We start from the raw sequence: 13,852 nt of genomic DNA, 5'->3' as shown, positions 1-13,852 counted from the left end.
AAGCATTGTGGTAATATTCACTAAGTTATAAAAGAGAACTGCAAACATTTTATGCGAATACACGTGGATTACGTTGTTGACAACACTAGATTTTGACGCCGGGAAAATCAGACTGTCTTACATCATAGTTTGTGTCGAATTTAGAATTTCCTGTATGGAAATACTCTCTTAAACTTAAAGAGTTAGCTGAAAACACATTGTAAGTCGTTTGAGAGAGAATCCGCGGCGCCACGTACTGTAACAGCACTAACATGTCACGGTGTGACGTAAGCAATTACATTTTCCGCATCAGACAGCTTATTTCAAATGTGCTTAGTATTTTTAAGTGTTTTATACTTTCAACACAACTAGTAATCTTATATCGTGATTATGATCAAATCAATTAACTCCTCTTATTTTTTTCGTTGTAATTTGAAAATGGAAATTTCAATTGAATTAAAGTGCACATATGCGGTTAGTTAATTTCTACCTTGTCCAGGAAAAGCAAATTAGGTCATATAATATGACTGACTTAATTGCGCTCATTATGTGTCTCAGATTATCCTATTTTGTGATCGAATGTTGTTTTTGACCGTCTTTGTCTCGTGAAATAAATTTGTAACGAAAGTTCTGTTTGTGTGCCAGTAATTTAACCTTTTGAGCAAGCCAATTGGCTACACTGTATCGTACGGAGGAGATTCAAGTTTTTCCAAAAACAGTAGCGACTTACATATAAGTAAGTTGTGATCGCTCTTTCGTGCGAATGTGTGATACATCTTATAAAAACACCAATTTTGATAATCCAAATGATTTTAATTACAGTCACTTAATTTGTTCTATTTTTACAGGCAAGACATCTGCAGGTCAGAATCAGCATGCGACACTTTAGGTAAGAACCGGGATTATTATATATTTTAATTATATTATGTCGTCATAAACCACACAATTTGTTCTCTGGTGTCACATAAGTCATAAGTGATCTCAAATAATTCCTAAATCAAAGCCGGAAAAGCACAAAAAGTAAAGGATTGTGGAAAAAGCTTGCTCCATTGTCGTGTTAATTATTAATAATTTGATTTCAAAACTATATGTGATGTATTTTTAAATATTATAATTAAAAATTCGTGACAATTTGGTGATATTAAGAAAAATTTCAAAAAAGACGATTTCAAACAAATTTTAACGATTAATTTGCGATCGTGTAATTGTCAATTTCTAGGCTTATGTAGCCATTCAAAACTCATTTTTCTGGAGTTTCATCCAAACAATGAATAAGGAAAGTTTGAAGATACGTCCCAGTCGGTTGGTTTAAAAGGCCTACATTGTTAGATAGGATATGGCTTATCATATTTTATTCGAGGGAGTAGAAAGCCGATAAGACGACTTCGTTATATCGTAAACCACGGCCAGTTTAGGGCCCATGTCGGGTATGGAATATCATGCACGGATTTGTTTGGTACTCAGGAGTATGCTGAGATATTTAGCATTTTAAATAATGGAAGAAGTTTAATATAATAATGTCGGTTTGAAATATGGTCAACTTTTTGATAATTTATCGAATTAGATTTTATATTATTTTTTTCTGTCTATATTTTGTAGTTCCGTTTAATGATCTATATAATTGCCCCCGCGTCGAAATATTTCTATTACTAAATCTACTGGTAACTACTCGAGACTGCTACTAGAGCACCGCTTACGAGTTTATTACGACAAAACCACTGTGGGCGGTCTCCATCCCATTGTGTCTTTGTGCACCTGTACACCTGGCAGAAGTAGCTACGCCGACAATTTCCAAATCCCCAATCAATAGTATATATTTCGTAGTCTGTCATTGGCGGTCAGATTATCTTACCAATCATTACGGTTGAAATTATTTAGTAAATTTAACTGCGTTTAACTGTATTCTAAAACGCACATTTAGAAAGTGTATTGAAATCGATATTTGTTAAGATTAGCAACTTGCTGTAAATTACACATATTTTGGCTTATTTTTTTCAAACTTATTTTTAGTATGTCAAACAGCCTTTGCTATTGTCAATGAGACGATAAATTTAAGATATTGTAGCTCTTTGTGGGACGGTATAATGTTCATAAGTTTGACCATATATTTCAAGCTTGAAATATAAATAATAAAATCTTTCAAAATCAGTTTTATGTCCAAATTAGCAAATACCCAAAATAAGGTTTTGAAAAAACGCCTTTGTGGGCCATGCCCCAATGTCATGCCAACTTGAGTACAGATTAGGTTATTCGAGTCCCTGATTCCATAATCTGGCTGTTTTATTAAAACATGACAATGCGATTTCTCAAACCGCGTACTATTTATTTTTTCACCCCGACCAAACCGCTAAGTTGATCCATAAGCAATCGTTACTGTATTATTCTACTTCTAAATTTTGGTCGCTTATCTGATGAAGTTATATTTGTGCGAAGCTATATTCGTGCGTCATTGTTTTGAGAAGGTAATCCTCATAATTCCTTGACCTCGCTTTACGTGTTTTACGTCTTCTGATGTTGCCGACAATTCGCCGGTTAGAACACGTTTTTCAATTATTCTTCCGCTTTGGAAAGTCGTGTTTACAATATGTAAACAATCATTTTATACTCAGAAATGGGCATAGAACATAGTCTATACGCTATGCGCATTCACAATTCTGTATTCCAGTATTTCACTACGTAAACTTGTATATAATAACAATATCCCATTTGCGAGTACGCGAATTGAAAATAGATTCAGAATAGGGATGGACAAATGGTCTCAACCGCAATTTAACCGTCGTCTACCATCGGAGGATATGCGGGTTCTATATAGACAGCAGGGTTACACAAAGCATATAAAATGTACAACCTTCCTCCCACTATTTATATAAAGGATAAAAGATGTAGTGCCAGCTATCATAAAAGATATTATAAATTTGAATGTGTTCCTGTTAGTACTTTATGGAAATAATCTACAAAAATTTCTACGATATTTATTTTATATTTAATATTTCAGGATTGGCAGAATTAGGAACGATGTGCGATCCTCTCAGAAGTTGTTCAATAAACGAGGACAATGGATTAAGTACTGCATTCACTATTGCACACGAAATAGGACATGAGTAAGTTGATCGTTGAAATGTCAAGTATTTCAGAATGCAGACAAATGTTTAGAAATTCGGTATAACCGCGTGCAACATTAGTTACCTTTTCTTTGCCCCGGTTCGTGCCATTTCTACAATTAGTAAACTATTTTATTTTATGTTCATACAAGCGTGAGATATAGTTAATTTACAAATAAAAGCGCATGGCCATGCATGGAAGGCGTTGTGCAACAAATTTTTGTCTTCGTCACTACACTTATGTAATACACACTATAGGTGAAAAACGACACCTTAGGCCGCAAGCTGCATTTCTAAGTCTGGGTGGTCCAGATTTTTTTCAGTATAAAGTAATAACAGATAATCTTTTATTGAAATGCGCCATACATGGGAACATTAAATTTTACCGCATGGATTTTGTTGATTAAGTAGGATTGATGTATGATTAAGTATAATAATAATAATCATGGCCAAGAGTTTAAATATCATATTTACCACCAATATTGGAAAGTCAATTTTGGGTTGTTTTATTCGTTTGGAATATGCATCCGCGGTTAGTTAAGAAGATTAATATTTTGTTGAATTTGCAAAAAAAAAACTTTTTTGTGGGAAATATGATCAATATGACGATCAAGGTTAACTTTAGAAAATCGGATTTCCACGGATCCAGTCGATCGTTGAGATAACATAAACACGACAGCACAAAAAATTTCCCATCAACCCAACCGTGAACATGTATCCGGTAAAGCTATTTTGTCGTGGGCAAAAGGCAATAAACGGTGTGAAACTTAGACTCGATATTTCGTCAGAAATATAGAGTTCTATAATTTACTTGAAACGAGCAAAATACCCAAAATCACTAAATTAGTAATCAATTTTTTTTCAAGATTCAACGCTCCACATGACAATAACGATGATTGCAAATCGTCGACTGGAAAGCCAGAGAGTATGCATGTCATGTCACCAACATTAGACAATAAGTCAAAACCATGGTCCTGGTCAAAGTGCAGTGCAAAATACATCACAAGATTTTTGGAGTAAGTGTCACTATTCAAACTAGCGTAGTGGAATAGGAATCGGATTTTGGTTTGTTTTTTTCATTGGAGTTGGAGCCGTAGCAATGTTTTAAACTCCCGGATATGGAGTCTAAATTTTGAATTAACCGGATTTGAAATGCCTGACTTTTCGTGATAATCGAAGTTAGAATTTTCTTCAGAAAACTTGGGAAATTAAGTTTACTATAAAAATTCCTAACAGTCTATTAAAGAAGCAGTGCACTCGACTTTCGTTATCAAAATTGGATTTCCTTTGGAGTTAAGTATCATAGTAGTCGATTGCAAACTTTACACTGGTGTAAATAGGTGGTTTTTGCTATTTGAATACAAGCTTGTAAAATTCTGAATTACGTGAACTTTACGTTTGAGTGTTTACCCTATGCTAAATACGATGAACTGTTTTATAGCAATTAAATATACCCGAATATAAAACGCGATGCCAATAAATGGTTGTCAATGGCTGAAACATATCCATAAATTTTGCTGATCGTATATCATGTTTTGTCCGACCAGTAACGTCGAGGAATCCCGTACAAACTCTTGAAAGGGAATTCTAGGCTGTAATTTTGTAAAACCGATATTTTACTCACATTTCAGTTACGGCAATGGGCAATGTCTACTGGATGAACCACCGCAGATAGTTTTACCGTTACCAAGAGAAGAACCGGGACAAATATACGACGTAAATCAGCAGTGTAGCTTCGTGTATGGAAAGGGTGTAACTCATTGTGGATTTATGGTGAGAGGAAATTACAAATACTGGTGGTTAGACTAGATTCACGGTTTAAACTCTATAACCAAAAGCTCACCCACATGTATCAAATTGCGAGGATAATACCGTAATTACTAAATAGTGGATCTTTACATATTTGTGAATACTTTCACAAAGCCGTTTTCAGATTGAATGCGCGAAAACTTCGTATTGACAAATTTAATTCCGTTGTTTTCAAAAAAAGGAGAACCATAAATATCAATAGCCCGTTTACACAGCCTGGTTCAGAGTGAAGCCGTGGAAACGTCTACTTGAGAAAATAAATTGAAAAAAAAAAATGGAATCTGAGTACTTCCGTAGTGTGTGTACCAGATTAGGGTTGGGGCATATTTTATTACGATTTTCCTTTTTTTAGTTATATTACGAGTTCGGGGACTGTCTGTGTCAGCCAAGTAAATATACCCCCTGCCCGTAGGTTTCAGTTCTTTTACACAACTTGATGTAAAGTAGGCGAACAAAATTTGTTACCTCCATATTGGTACACACACTTCTGGAGCGCCGAAATTTCTATGTTTCTTAATGTAGTAACCGTTGAACTTTAGTTCGTATGACAAGTATCGTATGGTGGAGCGTGGTGATCAATCGTTTATTTAGTGAATTATAAGGTGCTTGATAAACATTTTGCGATTTCATGAACAGGATAAGGAAAATATAATGTCACCCACGAAAATGAAAGCTTCACAATCACACACATTCAACTGATAGTTCTCTTTTAATATATATCGCACTGATCAAAGCACCAAGCGCCTTTGAAGTACATTTTTAACTCCGGAATTATTTTTGATGATCCGGAAATTGTATATCATGTATTGAAAATCATTTCTGTCATGATATAAATGTGATATAATTATGAAAGTTTATGCATTGGCCATAGATAAATCGGGTATTCGTATTAGTATTTGTATCCTTGTGACATGCATGATCAGTCACGGTACTTTTCGATAGTTTTTAACTACTAAGCGTTTCCGTTTAACCGTTTCATATTCATGACCGTTTCCCATCCTATTCTAATATTTCCAAATGAAGTCACCAAAGCGTTGAAACCACAATTTCATGGCTAATGAGCAACAATGCTTTAACATCACTTTGATATTTAATTTTGGGTTATGACCGCATTCTATTGTTTATGTCCGGAAAATAAATCATTTCTCTCGCTCGTTCCTATTCGAATATAAGTGAAAAATTTAGAATATTTTCGAATATATTCGATTCATGAAAGATTTGGTGATTTGTAGCGAAACTGTTAAATGCATACATGATAGTTTCTGAAATTTACCATTATAACTACTATACCACTTTAATCAACACCCGGCTCCGGTTTACGAGTGAAAAAATTGAGTACAAATCCAAATTGAAAATTTTGACTCCAAATCCGGCTTCAAACTCCAAGGTCAATAAAATTTAGACTCCAAGTCCGAACTCCTGAGGAAACAAATTTTGAATATAAAACCTTGGTGCATGAGTTTGTAAATCCGACACCGATTTTTCAATATATATATATATTTTTTTTTAAATGCAATTTTGCGGCATTTGCAGTTAGACATAAATTCCTACGTGAATACCATTTCGCTCTATTGTTGAACGGTTTACTGAAAACCTGACGTTTCCTGGCTTACTATCAATGATCCTTTCTCCAAATGCGCGCTTATATAGCTTGGATAACTTCCACCAGCGAAGTAAGTCTGTAGAGAGGTTATTACTTATCGATTTTAATCGGTAAGTATGTTGATGGGTATTTGTTTGTCTGTCTGTCTGTCTGTCTGTCTGTCTGTCTGTCTGTCTGTCTGTCTGTCTGTCTATCTGTTAGATGCACGCGATATCTCACGAGAGCGAGATTGAATCTGCTCCAGATTTTTCATGTACATTCATCATATCTCGGACCAGAAGCCTATTGATTTTGGGCGAATTATGTCGCATAATTAGCGAGTTATTAATTAATTAATGATGGGACACAAGGTGTCACTTTGGAGTAAGAGCGCTGTTTTGGGGGATCCCCTAACTTTTGATCGATAAGTCCTCAGTCTGTGACCGATATTCTCGTTTGAGATATTATTAGATATCAGTGGCTGCTTTTATTTAGCCTTGTTCGGAGCGAAATACACGAGTATTACGTCAATATACAAGAAATAATTGCCCCCTCCCTAATAAAATTAAAAATAAATTGGACTGGCTACTTAATATCCTGACCGAATCCCATGTCAAACTCGGACTCCACAGCACAGGACTGAATCACCTGGATATATTATTCACTGATAGCCATTCTATTTTATACACAAGTTCCAACAAATTCTCTAATCTCTCCATTGGCGTTGTACTGAGCTAAAGTTCCTTGTTAGTATTTTTATATTTTTTGTTTTGCTGAGGCCAGGAGTCTCAAACAGCAGAGGATTGCGTTAGCAAGTTTGGAGCATATATTTGCAACGTAAGTTCAACCCACATGCAGTGTTATTTAACCCTGCTTCATCCGTTAGCTTTTTGTGTTTCTATGTACTGCTTCTTGTATCCTACTTAGTTTAGCATTTTAGTTTGTTCAACTTTTGTATACGCTCGTATATTGTTCATTTTATTGGTGCAGTATTCGAACTATTCTCGTTTAATAATTGTTCTTTACATTTTTTAGTGATTTTCTCGTGAGAAAATATAGTTCTGTAATAAGTTAACTAACAAATCAACACAATGCAAATGACATTTCCAGTCTTTTATGTCAACAAATTGATTCAGTAGTTGGTTCCATGCGATCCCTTCTTAATTTGGCATTGTTATGCAAGCACGTCTCTTCTCGGGTCTTACGATCAAAGTCGGCACTGTTATGCAATCGCGCCTATTCTCGGATCATATATATTCTCTAGAAATCGTGAGATTTATGTTTTGCACTAGTTTTAATATTTGTGATTGCAATCAAAAGTACAAAAGATATAAAGTTGCGCGAAATTGGTGTACTCTTTGCGACCATTAAAATTCGTTGCGCGACCCAGCGAGTTCGCGACCCCCAGTTTGAGAAGCCCTGACTTACAGTATCAATATTATCCATATTAGCATATTTTTATGTAAGTTGTCATCGTTGACATATTACAGATCTGAAGTTCAGACCCACGCCAATGTATTGTTCAACTAGAGAGCCACCCTGTCACATGCAGAGAATCTGTTCTTTTAAGTTTAGACTTGTAAAACGGCGAGTGAGTCCTCGCACATGGTGTATGCTATTATATATAGACCCAATTTTAAATCACAGTGGTCAAAAATAACACTTAAAGCTTTAAAATCTAAAAAACTTACTCGAACTCATGAAAAAATTGCTGCAGGATTTGTCTGCAATTCTGGGTATTTGAAACACTTTTCCTCGAAAATCTTTGTAGCATTCATGTTGTTAGCATTAAAGCAATAACTCGAAACAATTCAAGGTTTTCATTATGTCCAATTCTCATACAACAAAAGTAAAATAATCCAAATCTTCAATCCACATATCTGTACAACCAACCGATTTTAACTTGAAAAGAAAATGCCGCCACCATTAAATTGACGCTATTATACACCTTAACCATCAAAGGTAAATGCCGACTACCGGTAGCCTTATCGTTAAGTTATTTGCCGGAAATTGCTAACTGGTTGGATGGGAATTTGTATGCTTTCGAATGTGTCCTGTTCATTTAAAACACTGTTGAAAAACTGTAAGCTTTTCCTTTGTTTTTTTCAGTTTATATTTACACAGTTGATTTACTACTTGAATAATCACAATCTATGTCAACTACCACTGAGCTACAGTTGATTGCACTGATTTTTTACAATAGCCTACGTGACTTTTACCAGCTATTTTGTTTTGTCTTTTTGTTGATCTTTCTGTTAACGATGCACCGTTTGCTATGTAAATATAGGTATCACACATTTTGTTACCTCAGTTGCCAGATAGGTAAATTATATTGCTTTGATAGGAAGAAAAAAATGTGAATTTCATAGTGGTCGTAAATCAGTTAGTTTCCTGGCAAGTCAAATTTTTAGAAAGAAAGTCACGTCGAGCCTCCGATTTAAGTCCTTATTATCACATATTGAAACATTTGAAAATTTTTGTGTTTGCGGCTCTTATTTTCAACTTCTAACACTATGTGACCGAATTAAATCACGTAAGAAAGTAAAATGGATTGGGGATACTAATGATTGGGTGACATATATCAACAAGTACTGGACAGAGAGGTCGTCATACATAGATCGTCTGTTATATGATGATGCCTATGCGACATTTGGGACACCAAATTTTTTAATAGTTCATAAATGTAGGAATATTTCTTGTGATCCTATATCTAATTGAAAATGGTTGTCCTATATGTTGTAACCAAATACAATCCACATTTCAAAACCAGTTGTTTTACTATCAGTTAATTTAGTATATTCTTTGACTTGATTAATTATAGTTAACGTACTGTTTACATTTTTTTCACAGTCCACTTGTGATAGGCTTTGGTGTGTGAATGCAGAAAGAAGACACGGATGTAGAACCCCTCATATGCCTTGGGCAGACGGTACAAAGTGTGCTCCAGGGAAGGTATATGAAACCTTGTTTATTTTTACCGCGTGTATACTGAAACTCGCAATTCTGCCACTCCCTTTTCCATTTTACCGCGTTTACTGATATTCACAATTCTGTCAATCTTCATTTTTTAATTTTATCGCGTGTATACTGAAACTCACAATTCTGCCAACGTCTCAATTCTTCATTTGTTTTAAAGTGGTGTCAACAAGGTCGGTGTGTCCCGGAGAAACGCTACAAACGACCTGTTCACGGAGTATGGGGAGAGTGGAGTAAATTTGGAGATTGTTCGAGAACGTGTGGAGGCGGTGTGAAAATTTCTCAACGAGAGTGTAATAATCCACCGTGAGTGATATATATTTCGCAATTTACAATATATTCAAACAACAGATTTGTCCATTGTGTGCCTAACCGTGGTCCTCCAGATATAGCATTTTGCGAGTAAATTTTTTTCACGGTGTGGATTATTTTTTTTATAGTTGTATTTTCCGTTAAAGTTCCTTTTTTAATTTTTTTTTAATATTTCAGACCACGTGACGGAGGTCGTTACTGCGTTGGGAAACGGAAGAGATTTCGATCTTGTAATTGGCAGGTAATACTTACGTTTTTTATTACAGTTTATAAATATTTATTGATGACATCATTAGAATCAGGTAACAGAGATGGACATAAAAAACTACGCTCCTCGTTTACAAGAAATAAACAAAAACAATACGATCACTTCCATAGGCTGCGTGAGATAATGATGCATTGATACCTATCATGACCTCAAAGGTCAAATGTCGTGACCCCAAATGTCGGTGTCAGATAAAACCAAAATGAGATACCGGATTAGAGTAATCATTTTCTAATCTCCTAGATATGTTTGATTCCTTATTAATATAAGTGATAATTATATTTTTATCAGTGGTTAGTGCGAACGTGATATTCTAGGCCGAAGATAATTCTAAGAAAGCTGAGTGACATCAATTTTTAAATAATTTAATTTTTTTATAGCTATTTGTGAATTTAGTCTAGTACTATTCGAAAACACGGAAAATAAACTAAAAAAATCCTTGAAATTTTGATTCTTTTCACGCAGGAATGCAAAGTCGTGAAAGATTTTCGTGCTGAGCAGTGCGAGTCATACAGTTGGTCGAAACACAATAAACATCAAATTCGGGGAGTACCAGATAATGCAGTGTGGATACCAAAATATGATGGAATATTGTTACAGGTATGAGATATAAAATCGTACTTATATGTGAAACAGACGGACTAATCGTTACAAAAATAACTGGAATATTCGAACTAATCCTTAAAAAATTGTACTGAATGTTTTACGAACGTGTGACTTTCTCTTGACGTAAGTTTACTTGACCTTATTTATTACGTCACTATCACAATGACGCTAGTACTCACCGATACTTTTTTGCAGGACCGTTGCAAACTTATTTGTCAAGTGAAACGTGATGATCAATATGGAGCACCATGGTACGTCTTGAAACCCAAATTAATCAACGGTACTCCATGCGGTCCAGACACCCATGATATTTGTGTCGAAGGAATCTGTAAGGTGGGTGTATATGTAAACAAAGAGACAAATTACTATAAACCATTTTTGAGAGCTCTCACTCACTCAGAAGTAGACACACTCTTTGCTAAGTTACAGACGACCACCGGAATGCCAATTGTTTTCAAAACTATATATATTTATGGCGTCGCATTGCGCCAATTGTCAGTTTCTCTTACTTGCCATATTCTGCCTGTTCGATCGACATGCTTAACGTAGAATACAGCAAGGTCGCATTCAAGTATACCCATCTACCGAAAACTTACAAAACAGTTTAAAAGCCGTATCGATTAGGCAGATTGGTGGTAACCGGTGGTGAGATTAAGGAGTTGATATATCGTGTTATGAGTTGGCAAGGTTTTCTAGAATAAGCGAATCTGTTATTGCAGAGTTCGATATGAACCGATCTTAAAATTTCGAATACCATCACTGATGTAACAACCCTGATCATGTACCATACTAATGACCATATCCATATATCTGGAACCTTGAAATATCTATCCTTTATCATTACCGGGCACCAGTCTGTGGTTAGCAATCTTATTTCCTCTCCTCCGAAATAAATTGATGTATATTTCGTTACAACATAATTGAATTTCTCTTCATTGAACCGTTTTAAATCTTTTTGAAAAATTTTATCTAATCAAATTGAAATCATTTTCAGCGAGCCGGTTGCGATCACGTTCTTAATTCCAACACCAAAGAAGACAAGTGTGGTGTTTGTGGAGGCGATAATAGTGGATGTCGTACAGTGGAAAACGTTTATAACATTGGTAAAAGGGAAGGATACAACGTCGTTGTCAAAATACCAGCTGGAGCGACCAATATCATCATCGAACAAAGATCATTCGGTTTGGTAACAGAGGACAATACTTATTTAGGTTGGTAATTCTATTTTGCTTTTGTAAAATTATGTTACATAAGGTATATATATCTTGACAAATGTTTTTAATAATACGCTCACACTTTTGCGTGTTTCCTGTTAGTCACTAGTGGGAAGGGCCTACCTTTAAATGTCGGTCTTGGAATCCAATACGAACTAAATTCATCTATGTTGGAGTCGAATTTTAAAACCGGAGGCAGAAGTCGGAGTCAAATTGCTGTTAATCTGAAGTTTGATGTAAAAGATAGAGTTGGGTTTTAGATGGCTTTTCTCCCAACTGCACCGGATCTGGCAACTAGTATGAGTGGATGTAAAATCGAATACCAGTCATATCGAAGGAGAGGCATCTTGATTTTCTCATACTTACCTATACATTGATGCAGTGTGGGTTGTTTTTGCCTGCATTTGACTTATTTATATATATCAAATAACAAAGGTTTAAAGAAGGTCTAAATTCGGAATTATATTTTTTATAATCGGAGATTTCAATTTCGTTTGTGTTAGTAAAAGTGATGACATTTTTTTCTTAGCTTTGAAAGACTCATCTGGTCGATTTATTCTGAACGGAAACCGAAACATTGTTCCATTTAAACACAATGTACAGAAACGTTCACCGATAGGACGAGGATTTTCATATCAATTCGATTATACTGGAGCTGACACACTAATAGAACGAATCAATTCAAGCAAACCGACCATGGAAAACATTACAGTCTTGGTAAAATACTAAAGTGTTTAGAATGTAAATCCTGTTGAATTACTAACACAGTTTTTGTTAAAGATTGCTCAAAGTAAGGCACCGACTAGATTGAAAAAAAAAAAAACACTGATAGAGAAATTCCAAATGATGGTGACCGTACATTTGAACCCATACATTTGCACCCGTGTATCCGCGGGTTCAATCTTTATGAGAGTGCTAAAATCCATGGGTTAGGGTTAGTATAGGTTCAAATATCCGTTAAAAAAAAATCCATATATGCAATAGTATGCAGGTGCAATTGTCCTGGATTCATATTACGGGTTCAAATGTACGTGGGTTCAAATGTAATGAAACCTCAAATGATCGCTAACGATATAACACCCGAGTGTCTGCTCTGTGTATGTGATTGAAATAATGCGCCGCAACCGATTAAATTTTTAGAAATACTGTTAGAAAATTTACAAGTACTCACTGTTTTACCTGTTCTGTATATTTGTCAAAACTAAATACCCGATATCATGACTGAGGAACGTTTTGAAAGAAAATTGCAAACGACCACTGCTATAATAACAGCTATGTGTCTGCTTGACTAAAGCTCAGATTCCTTAACTAAAGCACCATAGGTACTGATAGAAAAGTTACAGACAGACGATCAAAGTAAACACCACAAACCCTATTAACTGCCTGTGTTTAACATGTACTTTTTATCTTCAGGTGTTATCATCAGGGTCGCTACATCCTCCTAATATATTATATAAATACAACATTCCATTGCCAGACCAAATCGCATATTCATGGGATCCTTATGGACCATGGAGTTCGTGTAGCAACACTTGTCAAGGCAGAAAGAAAAAGAAGGTATGGGTTTATATACAAATATATATATATAACTAATATTGAGCTTGTAAACGCAGAACGTAACGTATATGTTAATTTCAGGTCTTGTGTACCAGATCAGACGATGGACAAGTGGTAGCAGATCATAAATGTCACACGACTGTAAAACCTCAACCTATTCAAAGTTTCTGCAACACACATTGTGAAATCAAGTAGGCAGCATTCTGAATACTTTCTGGAGCACTAGAAAGAAATATTTTCATTTAAATAGAAGCGCTGTAATATTTTTTTTAAATTGTTACATTTTAATCACAACGACAGTTTTTTTTATAATAGCAAAACGTGTGCGTGGTGGAAAAGTAGTTAGAACGTTAGACTTCACTAACTATATGCTAGCATCGTAGATTACAATCTCGGGTTCGAATCCCATGCCCGCCACCTCACCCAGAGTGTAATATATTGGGTTGACAAT

General features: G+C 35.2%; 1 protein-coding gene across 1 annotated transcript in view; it reads left to right on the top strand.

The window, feature by feature from the left end:
- Positions 1–13,852, top strand: part of LOC120328999 (A disintegrin and metalloproteinase with thrombospondin motifs 9-like) — a 58,305-nt gene that overhangs the window by 29,041 nt on the left and 15,412 nt on the right. The window contains exons 7-19 of the mRNA XM_039395602.2: positions 828–868; positions 2,975–3,080; positions 3,947–4,096; positions 4,712–4,853; positions 9,322–9,423; positions 9,608–9,753; positions 9,937–10,000; positions 10,490–10,624; positions 10,826–10,963; positions 11,625–11,841; positions 12,374–12,561; positions 13,258–13,401; positions 13,483–13,592. Coding sequence (XP_039251536.2) covers positions 828–868; positions 2,975–3,080; positions 3,947–4,096; positions 4,712–4,853; positions 9,322–9,423; positions 9,608–9,753; positions 9,937–10,000; positions 10,490–10,624; positions 10,826–10,963; positions 11,625–11,841; positions 12,374–12,561; positions 13,258–13,401; positions 13,483–13,592 — 1,683 coding nt within the window. The remainder of the gene's footprint in view (positions 1–827; positions 869–2,974; positions 3,081–3,946; positions 4,097–4,711; positions 4,854–9,321; positions 9,424–9,607; positions 9,754–9,936; positions 10,001–10,489; positions 10,625–10,825; positions 10,964–11,624; positions 11,842–12,373; positions 12,562–13,257; positions 13,402–13,482; positions 13,593–13,852) is intronic.

The sequence above is a fragment of the Styela clava genome, chromosome 7 (genome assembly GCF_964204865.1).
Source record: "Styela clava chromosome 7, kaStyClav1.hap1.2, whole genome shotgun sequence".
Lineage (NCBI taxonomy): Eukaryota > Metazoa > Chordata > Ascidiacea > Stolidobranchia > Styelidae > Styela > Styela clava.
This window is presented reverse-complemented; position numbering and strand designations above follow the sequence as displayed.